Source organism: Gorilla gorilla, chromosome 11 (genome assembly GCF_029281585.2).
Source record: "Gorilla gorilla gorilla isolate KB3781 chromosome 11, NHGRI_mGorGor1-v2.1_pri, whole genome shotgun sequence".
Taxonomy (NCBI): domain Eukaryota; kingdom Metazoa; phylum Chordata; class Mammalia; order Primates; family Hominidae; genus Gorilla; species Gorilla gorilla.
Window position 1 is genome coordinate 110381672 of NC_073235.2, and position 12131 is coordinate 110393802.

The 12131-nt window shown below is 50.1% G+C and overlaps 1 protein-coding gene across 1 annotated transcript; it reads right to left on the reverse strand.

Annotated features, from left to right (window-relative positions):
- Positions 1-3119: 3119 nt before the first annotated feature.
- FZD5 (frizzled class receptor 5) lies at positions 3120-9909 on the reverse strand. Its single transcript, XM_004033124.5, has 2 exons — positions 9789-9909; positions 3120-9518 (listed from the first exon to the last, which is right to left on the reverse strand). Exon 2 carries the CDS (start codon positions 9261-9263, stop codon positions 7506-7508), a length of 1758 nt encoding a protein of 585 aa, XP_004033172.3. The 5' UTR covers positions 9264-9518; positions 9789-9909; the 3' UTR covers positions 3120-7505.
- Between the last annotated feature and the right edge of the window lie 2222 nt (positions 9910-12131).

A 12131-nucleotide genomic window follows, 5' to 3' on the forward strand; every position in this document is an offset into this window, starting at 1 on the left:
CACTTTGGGAGGCTGAGGCGGGTGGATCACCTAAGGTCAAGAGTTCGGGACCAGCCTGGCCAACATGGTGAAACCCCGTCTCTACTAAAAATACAAAAATTAGCCTGGCATGGTGGCACGTGCCTGTAATCTCAGCTATGCAAGAGGCTGAGGCAAGAGCGAAACTCCATCTCAAAAAAAAAAAAAAAAAGGGACAGGTTTGGTGATTATCATAACTGCTGTAAGGGAGCAAAGCAATTGGAATGTGATTAGGAAAATTCAGTAATGGTCCCAGAACTTAAGGTCTTCAATGAGCTATCAGTAGTATGTACTTTAAAAGACCTCAGAAGATTCCCAAATTAGACTGTTAGCTTTATGGAAAAAAAGAAAATCTGTTGCTTTGTCTTCTTAACCTCAATTCTACAAATGTTTACCTGCCACCCCCTAGCTGGTGGCTCCTGTGTCTCCTCGGCGTGAGAACTGCCTCTGACAAGGGAGGAGCTTCAAGTGTTTTACACACCTCGTCTTCCACCCGCTCCTTCACTCTTAGGTGAAGATCCTTAGGACCCTCCCTCAACAAAATCATCCCAGCCTCACCCTGACCCAATGTGGCAATGCTTGATGTTGGTCACTGTGACCCACTGCCAAAGCATTAGCATCAGGTTCCAGGACATGCAGGTGTCATGAGGCTCACAGGCTAACAGGCCTCTTGTAATTCCCCTTCATCACCTATTTGAGCCCACCTGTGTTCCCCAAAGCAGCTGTTCCCAACTTACTGCACTTACCCGATCTCCTGACCTGCTCACAACCCTAGTCATGTATCCTCAATCTAGGCTGTGGACTAAGTGGCATCTGCACCTTCCAAAATCTACTATTTCCTCTGGCATTAGATGCCTTCTTCAACGTAACCCTCCTCATCTAGTGGAGAGGATTCTATCTCTAACTCTAAAATCAACCTTCTATATCCACCCTCTCCACTACTTTATTCCCTTCTGCTTTAAAATTGCATTCATCTCCCCAGTTTGGGGATGCAGCAATTTTTGTCCAGTTCTTTAAATGTCCCAGTGATTCTCACAATGTGGTCCCCAACCCACCTGCCTCTCATCAGCTGAAAGTGCTTGTGAAAAACAAAGCTTCTCTAAAGGCAGTGTGGTGTCCTGCACTGGATCCTGGAACAGATAAAGAACATTAGTGGAAAATCTGATGAAGTCTGCAGTTGACAGTAATGTGCCAACATTGACTGCTTAGTTGTAACAAATGTTAACGTTGGGAAATGAGTAAGGGGCATACAGAAACTGATTTTGGCAACTTTTGGTAAATCTAAAATTATTCCAAAATTAAAAGCTTATTAAAAAAAAAATAGCTTATTGCACCCCAGAGCTACTGAATCTCAATTCCTGGGGCTGAGATCTGGGAATTGACATTTTTAACATGAACCTCAAATGATTCTTACGCAAATACAAATTTGAAAACCTAATCTCTCCATCTCCTTTCATTCCATGTCTGAACAGCGGCTTCCCCCATTGTTTTACTTACCTTAACTTTGCCTTAATCTGAGTCAATCCTTTAAATCTTTTTAACCCTAAAATATAAGTCTCCCTTTTCACAAATGAGAAAACTGAAATACCCAGAGGTTGTGTCCAGGATCACATGGCACATAAGTGGTGGAGCTGGGATTTTAATTCCTAATAAGTCTGGCTCCCAAATCCATGCTCATAACCACTCTGCCTCTCAACCCTGTTACCATCCATAGACAAGCTAACGAGCTGTGTAACTAAATCACTAAAAGAACCATTGTTACCAGTATTACCCTGGGCCCACCTATTTCTGCAACCTTCTTTTTTTTTTTTTTTTTTTTTGAGACGGAGTTTCACTCTTATTGACCAGGTTGGAGTGCAATGGTGTGATCTTGGCTCACCGCAACCTCCGACTCCCAGGTTCAAGTGATTCTCCTGCCTCAGCCTCCCGAGTACCTGGGATTACAGGCATGTGCCACCAGGCCTGGCTAATTTTAGTAGAGACAGGGTTTCTCCATGTTGGTCAGGTTGGTCTCAAACTCCCAACTTCAGGTGGTCTGCCCGCCTTGGCCTCCCAGAGTGCTAGGATTACAGGCGTGAGCCACCGCACCCAGCCTATTTCTGCAACCTTCTAAGCCCAACAGTCCCTCTCTCTGTTCCAGCTTGTGACTTTGCCCTTTGCCCCCTTTTCCAATGGGGAAAAATGAGTGACAAGAAAGCACGGGGAAGATGTGCTAACTACTGTGTCCCGGACATGTAAGGTACAGTTGCTCTTCTCTTAGGATTCAACTCAACTATATTTTCTAGTCTGCCTCTCCTAACTACCTTATGCATCAATGTAATAAAGTTCCTAGTGTTCACCTTGACATTGAATTACACACTCTCATAATGCTAACTTCTTACTGGATTTACGTTGTCTCCTACAAATATTTTAAGCTAATTACCCATGTTCTCCCACATACTTATGTCTCAGAGCATTGGTGAAGAACACTGACATCCCAGGCATTAAAATGAGGTGGTGTTTGGTAGATGGTGGCTAATCTGCATTTTGCCAAAGCAGCATCAGTAGGTGGTCCGACAACAGTATCTCAGGCTTACTAAGCATCTGTCCAGATAACAGGGAAGAGCCAGCTCAGTCAGTGTTACTGTCTCTTCTGGGCTCCCTGACTTGTATTTAGAGCGCAATACCAAGTTGCAGATCCAACTGCTGCATGACAAAGTTTTGGGAGTTCCTGCCCTCCAACCGGACGCACAAAACAGCATCATCTCTAATCAAATTGGTTCAGTGTAAATGGAGGGTTTATAAAATAGAACGCAATCTCAGGCAAAGTCTCTGTTCTTCCACATATCTGCCTTCATCAAGTGACTCATGAGACAATCACAGGATCGGCAGGAGTGAGACCTAGGAAATATATTCAAGTAAAACATGTTTCTTAACTAGTTCTGTTTCTGGTGATTGGAATTTGCTTGATTTTACTTACTAATAAAATTTTTGCTGCTTATATTTTAAGTACATCTGAAAAACCTGATTATGAAGTTAGAATCCGTATTATCTCCTCGAATACTCTTAGAAAGCAGTGTCTCTCTATAAAAACATGAGGAGAAAAAGACTTCTACAGCATCTTTTTATTGTCTTTACCATTACTTTAATGCATTTTAAAATTTATCTACATTAATTGGGAACAAAGAAAAATAGACATTTCTTTGTTTTTCATAAATAACTAATCTTCATATTTGATAAAAATCTCAAATGATTATTTTACCTTCCCACAAATATAATACATACAAAATTTTTCTGAAGTAAGGTCAACAAATTAAGTATCTTGAGACTAACATAACCACATACAACTGCTGTTTCTACTGACTCCCAGGAACGAAGCAGAAACAAAAACTCATCAAGCTGCTCTGGGTTTCCTTTTGTAAGTGTTACAGATTCAGAACTGTAATCATGTATCATCTGCCAGTAATAACATATGGATTCAAATTGATTGTCTACAAATAAAGTATCGCTGGCTCTGGTGTAACTTCTGGATTTAACATGACAGTGACTACAGCATGGGATAGGCACTATACATATATGGAAATCATAAACAGTATCGAATGCCCTGGACTTCAACTACTGACTCGGTATGTGCCTCATTTGGCTCAGTAATAAATTCACCTGCACCAAACCCGTATCAAAAGTCACCAAATCTCTCATATATATATATATATATATATATATAATATATATTATGTATATACACAACCCACAAAACATACATACTATACATAGTTTGTAACAACATGAAGTCATACTGTCTTAAAATGATGCACTCACAGACAGACATTATCCTGGCTGAAATAAATCCTATTGTCATCAGGCTGCTAGCTTTTGAGAGTCTTGACTCAGGTTAGCTACTTATATTCTGCCTACTCTTCACCCTTCTTTAACGTCTTGGCAGTTCTTTCAGAACCACCCTCCCCAATCCAGACAGATTTCTTTCCCAGGATCACTTGATTGGACTTTGGAAACAAGAAAGAGCATGCAGAGGGAGCAGGCAATTCTTAGCCACTGTCCCTCACACCTGCCTATACGTGTGATGTGCTCTGTCCTGTTGGCCACATTTAGTGTTAGAAAGCAGTTATTCAAAGCTTTGTCCCTCCTACCCCCCTTGGGCTTTCTGTAGGGCACAAAAGTGAAAGAAGCTTCTTTGGCTGGGGTAGCAGTTCATTAAAATATACAACTACATTTCCTAGCTCTGGGGTTCCCATTCTGTACTGGAGAGTGCAGGTCACGGATGCTGTTATTAAGGTTTGGTGTGTGATCCATGAGGTTTTCTCCTGGCAGCCGGTGTCAGGATTAGTGCAGCTCCAGCCCAGGAGGCAACAGCCTAATGAATACCAACTTTGAAACAGTGCTGTCGGCACGTTATTTAAGCTTGTACATGCGCACAATTACACACAACACACACATGGGCCTTGGTCACTGGCAATGGTCATGAGAAAATATGACAAAGGTTTGCAAGGAAAACCAATAAGGCACCAAGAAAAATTATTTCCAGTCAATTTTACCATTTCAAAATGTGAGAAGGGAAATCATAGAAATTAAAAAGATTTCCTAAAATCTGGTCAGCTAATTCACTGAGAGGTCCCATTAGTTCCTTCAGACAACCTACCTGAATGGAATCCTTACCCCCTAAGCTATGAAGTGAGGCATTGCTTAAAATCAAACTGAAAGGGACAGCCCTGAAGCTGTACACATAAGAGACTCCAATGGGCCCTAAGTCCTCCCCAGCTCCACAAAGCTGGCTGTGAAGAAGTTGCTGAACTACTCCATAACCTTTTATTTTACAGTTGCTTTCATGAGCATGACTTGTTTCCATAATCACATGCAAATTGGGGGAAGTAAGTATATGGATGGAAACAGGGGGTGGCCGTAAGTAGATCCAGTTTCTCTCCCCTGGGGTGGTTGATCTCAGTAAGACTTAGGGATGCAGGTGGGCTTTTATCTTTGTCTCTCTTAGGGGATGAGGGAAGAGAGGGACAGCAGAGGTGAGAACAGAGACAAAGAAGTGCCTCTGAAAGTTGGTCTGGAATTAGACTCCAAAGATCCTGACTAATATTGCCCCCCACTTGGGCTTAACGTCCTTTGTTTTAACTGGCTTATTTTTAAAGTAAATTAGTTGTTCAGCATGTTGCTAAAACAAAACAAAACAAATTCTAAAAATGAATTAAATCACTTTCATCCACTTCATCCCACAACTTTTGGATACACTGTGCATCATTTCCAGATTTCTCCACAAAGAAGGAGGGACAACCTAAATGAGGCACAATGACTGAAGGCAGCAGAGCAGTCTGTCTACTTTCTGGGAAGACATATGAAATGAGGGAAAAGGTCAAGGTGATCAGAAAAGGTTCTCTCATTTGAAAAACAGGAGAGGAATTGGCATTCAGTCAAGGGATCTATTTCAAGATTCTAGGAAGAGGCTTCTTCCTAGAAGAATAAATAGAGGAATAAAATAGGCACAAAGTTCTGTAGCTATTTGTACGAGGTTTTGTAGAATCCACTGAAATTTTAATTCAGAGGATAAATTGGGTAAGAACAGTGCATTTTAACAAATGTGAAGTTTTTGAGAGTCCTTAAAACTTTAATACTAGGTTTCTTCCCACCAGTAAAGTGTTTAAATTCCCCCTGGGAACTATGCATTTGTCTATTTAACATCCATGAAGTAAAAATTGACCTAGGCTTAAATTTTACTTTTCCAACTTTGGTATAAGTGAATTACAAATGCCTACACTCAAGTTGTTTTCCTAGACAGGATTTTCCCAAATGTTAATTGCTCTGGCCATTTTAGCTTCCTAAATTTAGTCCCCAATCCTGGTCATTGGTATTTTGCTGGCTGAGGCACTGTCACCCCCCTTCCCCAGTAATGGCCCCACACTCTTCATGAATGAATGCTTAAACAGATTAGGAAAGCAAACAGAATTTTCTAATAGCAAAGAAACCTCCGTGTGTATGTTCATCAATATAAGCGTTCATAATGAATGAAGGAATAGTTAAACAGATTAGTAAAGCAAACCAGATTCTCTAATTGCAAAGTGTGTGTGTGTGTGATCATCAATATACAGGCTTTCTCAGAAGAGGAAAAAAATTATAGAGGTAGCACTATACTGATCTATATTTTAAAAGGTTGTGCAAGCATGTTATGCATCTCTTGTTTTCAGAGACGGCAGAGAGCAACGCCTTGCTGCTCTTGGAATATCTGGCTATAAACTAGTCCAAAGTCCAGGGACACTTATTTTCCCTTATTTGGGCCAATGTTTGTTCACAGGTAGCCAGCCTCCCTCCCCCAGTTCAAGCACTTCATTCAAGGGTGGGTGTGGTTTCTAATCACAGCTCTCCAGGAGAGGAGGAATAAGAAAAGCAAAAAGGCTGTTTAACATGATAAAGGGGGAGGGGTGAGGGGGTGGAGCAAATAAGTGTTAGAAATTTACTTTAGTTATTAGAAGTATATCCATTTCAGTCCTTACATTTAAAAAGGAGCCCCCTTTAGCAACTGTCGCTAAGTACTGTCCAGAGGGAGTGGGTTTATACTTTTACCAAAATTATAACACAAGTTCCTTTAAAAAAAAAAAAAAGGGGGGATCACTGAAGCCTAAGAACCACCCACTACCTCTCAGGCACAAAGCTGCCATCTCACCAGCCTAAAATTCAAGCTCCACCAATCACCATCGCTTAGGCTCTCACTACTGCAAATATTTATGCCAGATCCTCTGTAATGCTACCTCTAACTTATTCAAGACACAACGATGGTGCTGTTAGGAGTGAGAATTATTACAAGCACTACAGAAAAGAAACTGAACCTCCCTCTATAAACAAAGCTAAGGCTGAACACAAAATCGCTAAGCACTCCCTAACCTTGTCACTTTGGGGAGGCCCTGAGCACATTATGCTCCCCTCCTAGGTATGACCTGGGGCTATAAACTGCAGCTCACCTTAAAGAATCATGGACACTTTAAGCAGTGGAAGGAGAAGCTGGCTGAAAAAGCACACCCAACAACTTCCCAGTCACAGCAACCGAAACGTTCACTGTTCACATTTTTTTTTTAAAGACACACGTATAGGAAATACATTTTCCCAATTGAGACCACACAGTTCAAAGAAACCTGAACCAAGTGGAACTTCATTACAACGCCAACCTTAGGATTGTAAAGCCCCCAAAGCAAAGGTAAATTGTTGCCAAAATGCAACAAAGTTACAAATTAAGAAAAATACATATAAATTAAAAAGAGGGTTCCCATAAAGAAGGCAGTAAGAAACGCAAAATAGAATACACGTGAGCTGGGCCCCTTGGAGAAGACCTGGGACAGGTTCTTCCTCGAAAACGCCCCTCTTCCCTCTCTCCAAGTCGCCGCGGGAGGGGGCAACAGCACCATGAAGGTAAACGGAAGTGACCTCGGCAAAACTACCAAACAAAACGCCCCCCTCCCCTCAGCTCTCCGGCCGAGTCCCTCGGCGGCAGCCTCCTACACGTGCGACAGGGACACCTGCTTGTGGTAGGTGGCGGAGGGGCCCGGCGGCCCGGTCCTGCCTGTGAGCGCGGCGCTCGCCTCGGGGTAGTCCCCGGCGGCCATGGCGCCCCCGCTCTTGTGGCCGCGCCGCGGGCGGCAGCAGCAGCGGCTGGTGAAACGCCGCCACGACTCTACCGTCTTGCCCGACCAGATCCAGACGCCCGACGTGATGCCCACCACCAGGCACATGAAGTACTTGAGCATGAGCACCCAGTACTCGGGCTTGGCGCGCGGCTGGCCGGCGTCGTGGCCCGGGCAGGCGCAGGTGAGCGCCGCCTCCCAGCTCTCGCGGTAGTGCTGCTCGTACAGGTAGCAGGCCACCACAATGCTGGCGGGGACCGTGTAGAGCAGCGTGAAGATGCCGATGCGGATCATGAGCTTCTCCAGCTTGTCCGTCTTGGTGCCGCCCTGCTTGATGACGCTGCGGATGCGGAAGAGCGACACGAAGCCCGCCAGCAGGAAGAGCGTGCCCACCAGCAGGTAGAGCACCAGCGGGCCCAGCACGAAGCCGCGCAGCGAGTTCAGGTTCTGGTTGCCCACGTAGCAGATGCCGGCCACTGGGTCCCCGTCCACGGAGCTCAGCGCCAGTGCCGTGATGGACTTGACGCTGGGGATGAGCCACGCAGCCAGGTGGAAGTACTGCGCGTAGCCCGCGATGGCCTCGTTGCCCCACTTCATGCCGGCGGCCAGGAACCAGGTGAGCGACAGGATGACCCACCAGATGGAGCTGGCCATGCCGAAGAAGTAGACCAGGAGGAAGACGATGGTGCACAGTGCAGGGCCCGTGGTCTCGTAGTGGATGTGGTTGTGCTCGCGGCTGCAGGCCACGCTGGCATGGCCCACGACCAGACGCACCAGGAAGCCCAGCGACACGCACAGGTAGCAGGCTGACAGGAAGATGATGGGGCGCTCAGGATAGCGGAAGCGTTCCATGTCGATGAGGAAGGTGGCCACTGTGGTGGACGTGGAGATGAAGCACAGCACCGACCACAGGCCTATCCAGAAGGTGGCGAACGTGCGCTCGTCGGCACTGAAGGACGGCTGGTAGCAGGGTACCGCGCAGTTGGGCACCTGGCCCGTCCGCACCTTGTTGTAGAGCGGGTGTGACTCCTTCAGAATGGGAACGAAGGGCTCGCGACACTTGCACACGAACGGGCCCCCAGCGGGGCATTCGCCCCCCGAGGCCGGCGCCCCTGGCGGGCCTGGAAGGGTGGGCTTGGCTGGGAAAGGCCTGGGGGGCGCCGTGGTGGCCTCGCTGCGGTTGTAATCCATGCAGAGGACCTCGGCGTCGCGGCCCAGCACCGGGAGGCGGTCGCAGCTCATGCGCTCGGGCCAGGCGAAGCCGTACTGGCGCATCAGCGGCGAGCAGCCGGCCTTGGCGCGCTCGCACACCGAGCGGCAGGGCGGCAGCGGCTTGTGGTAGTCGGGCAGACAGATGGGCGTGTACATAGAGCATAGGAAGAAGCGCAGGTCCGGCGAGCATTGGATCTCCACCAGCGGCCAGAACTGGTGCACCTCCAGGCCCGCCTCGTCCTGCGTGTCGTGGTTGAACTGGTTGGGCATGTGCGTCAGGTTGTAGCCGATGCCGCGGCACATGGGCACCGTGATTTCCTGGCACACCGGGGCCTTGGACGCGGCGGCCGCCCGGCCCACCAGCTGCGCCAGGAGCAGCAGCAACAGCGAGGGCGGCGCGGATGGGTCAGGCCGAGCCATCGCCCCCTCCCTCCCCTCGCCTCCAGCAGCCCGCGAGGGACGCACACAGGCAGAGGAATCCGGGCCGGGGCTTCTCCCTCCGGCGTCTCGTGTGTGGCGCCGGGGCTGGCAACCTGTTGGTTGCTTTTTCCTTTAAAGAAAACCGTCCAAAGATAAACTGCTTCGGGAAGGCGCTGCCTCCGCTGGCAGCGCTCCGCTCCTCGCCGGATAGGGCTGGGGAGAGACGGTTAGGGCTCGGATTCCAGGGAAAGGACTCTTTAAAAAAGAAGGGGGAGAAGAAAGATTGCAACCACTCCCTGTTGGAGAGGCGTCAACAGTTCGGTCCCCGCGAGCTGTCTCCAAATCTCTTAAGTTAACCCCTTTCCTTTCCTCCCCGCTCCGCCTCCTGTAACCAAACTACTGACTCCCCCACCCTCTCTTTCCAAGCTGGGCCCTTCAGGCAGTGCCCGGAGACCAGAACCCTCAGCTTCCCGGAAAAGGGCACAGGAACCGGGAGAAGAACAGGGAGAAAGGGAAGGTTCTCACCTCCACGGATCCCGCCGAGAAGAGCAGACAGTCCCCAGCCAGCCTGGGTCCTCCGTCCCTGGGTCACTCCGCTGAGAAGCGCGACTCAGAGCCGAGCTGGCGCCCGGAAAGTTTAGCGACAGGCTGGGTACCCGTGGCAGCGGCACATGGCAGCAGGTGGGGGCGACTCAGAGTAGGGGGCGCCCCCAGAACAGGGGCGGCGCAGGCCGGTCACTCGCCCTCTCCTCCTCGGGAGCCCCCCGCATGATCCAGACGGAGCCGGGCAGGGGCAGGCCGTGCGTTCTCCCCGGGGCCGGGAGCCGGACGGAGGGCGAGCGCGCCTGGCAGCACCTGGGCGGGAGGAAGGCGGGAGGCGGGGGCCGTGGGACCCCGCCGCCTCACAGCACCGCTAGCAGCCGGCGCTGGCCGGGCCGGGACTGCATGGTGAGCGCCGGCCGCCGCGTCCCGCCCGCCGCTCGCCTCCTCCCCTGCAGGGGGCTCCGCGCTCCAGTGGACTCCTGGGGGCGGTGGCGACGCTCTCGGGACGTGCCCTGCTCGGCTCCTCCCCCGCGCTCTCGCACCCTTTCGCCCACCTCTGGCGAGCACGGAACCGCGCGCGGCGGCGACCACAGCGGACTCACGGCCGCAGGCTGGCTACCCTCTCCCGCCCCGCCCGGGTCACCTGCTTCTAATGCCCGCCGGGAAGCCCCGCCCCGGCCCCGCCCCCTCAGGCCCGGGCGCGGTTGGTGGGCCGCCTAGCCACGCTCTCCGCGCGTCCCCGCCCACTGCCCCGCGGGCTCGGCCTTTCCCCCGGCGCCCTCTGGCCCCGCCAGGAGCGGGCAGCCAAGGAGCGCTGACCAATCGCGGGCCGGGAGGAGATGGGGGCGGGGCGAATGCTAATCATGCCGCTCTGGGCACCCGGGCGGGAAGCCCTTGCCAGAAGTCCCTCCGGAGTTCTCTGCCCGCGCCTTGGGTTCAGGACTCGCTCCTGTAACTTCCTGGCTTATGCACCTTTGCTCCCAGGGCCCCTGCCCTTTCTGCCTGCAGCTAAGCGTCCTTACAGAGTTCAGTGCTTCTTTGAAAGAACTGCTCAAGTAATCATTCTTAGGCGTGGCTGTCTCCCTTCTGCGCTGTCTTGGAACTGTGTGAAAGAAGAGAGGATACTTACTAAGCCCTTTACTGTGTGCCCAACAAAGTATTAATCGGTTACATCCTTTTTGTTTTTTTTTTTTTTTTTGAGACGAGTTGTTCTGTCTCCCAGACTGGAGTGCAGTGGCGCGATCTCGGCTCACTGCAACCTCCGCCTCCCGGGTTCAAGCGATTCTCCTGCCTCAGCCTCCTGAGTAGCTGGGATTACTGGCGCCCGCCACCACGCCCAGCTAATTTTTGTATTTTTGGTAGAGACGGGCTTTCACCATGTAAGGCTGTTCTCGAACTCCTGACACCGTGATCTGCCCGCCTCGGCCTCCCAAAGTGCTGGGATTACAGGTGTGAGCCACCGCGCCCGGCCCGTTTACATCTTAAGACAAGATCTCACTCCTTACAACAATTCTGAGGCAGGTACTTCCTACAGGTGAAGAAACCGAGACTGAGACTTGGCCAAGGCAACCGAGCTAATCATAGTTCCCCCAAGAAAGGGCGACCTCGGCAAGCAAGTTCACCTCCGTATTCCGATCACCTGGCACAGAGTAGCCGCCCAAATGGCAACCCTGGGATTCGAACCGAGGTAGTTGGTCAGCGGCACTCACCATCGTAGCCGCCCCTCCCCCCATACTATCGCAGCCTCCCTGGCTTCGACCTTTACTTTTGCATCTCTTAACAAAATCTTGTTGTGACAAGAAAATGGATTTCTTTCTGCCTTTAGAAGACCCAGAAAGATGTGAGTCCTTTATTGGTCGAGGTTTATAATCCCAGGCAGTTCCGAAGTCGCCCGCAGAGAGAAGCGATACCGACCCAGGGTTCTGTGCTGGGCAGGGCGCCGGCCTCCCCGTCCCCTTCCGTCCCCGGCTGCCTGCTGCTAAGCCGCGCACTTGCGCGCCGCGGGGGGTCGGAGGGCGCACCGATGGCGGGGACACGGCGGCGCTCTTCAGTTGCGCAATTATGCTACAAGTTTTAAATGTCCTAAAAATGCCTCTTTTCTATGTGTTGTAATTAGATTGGAAGACTGAGGTATTTAGCATACTTGAAATACATTCACACGCCTAGGAAGAGGGTTTAAATTTTTTCCTTCTCCCCAAACTTTTCCTTCCACTGGGCAAAGGGCGAAAATAGGCAAGAGGGCCTGGGGACACTTGAAGGGATAGGGACTGGACTAACTGGACTAGATCCAGATCAACCGCGGGTTACTGTCCATCTCCTGTCCTG

Coding starts and splice junctions, on each gene's coding strand:
- FZD5 (XM_004033124.5), bottom strand. CDS start 9,263: ATGGCTCGGCCTGACCCATCCGCGCCGCCCTCGCTGTTGCTGCTGCTC.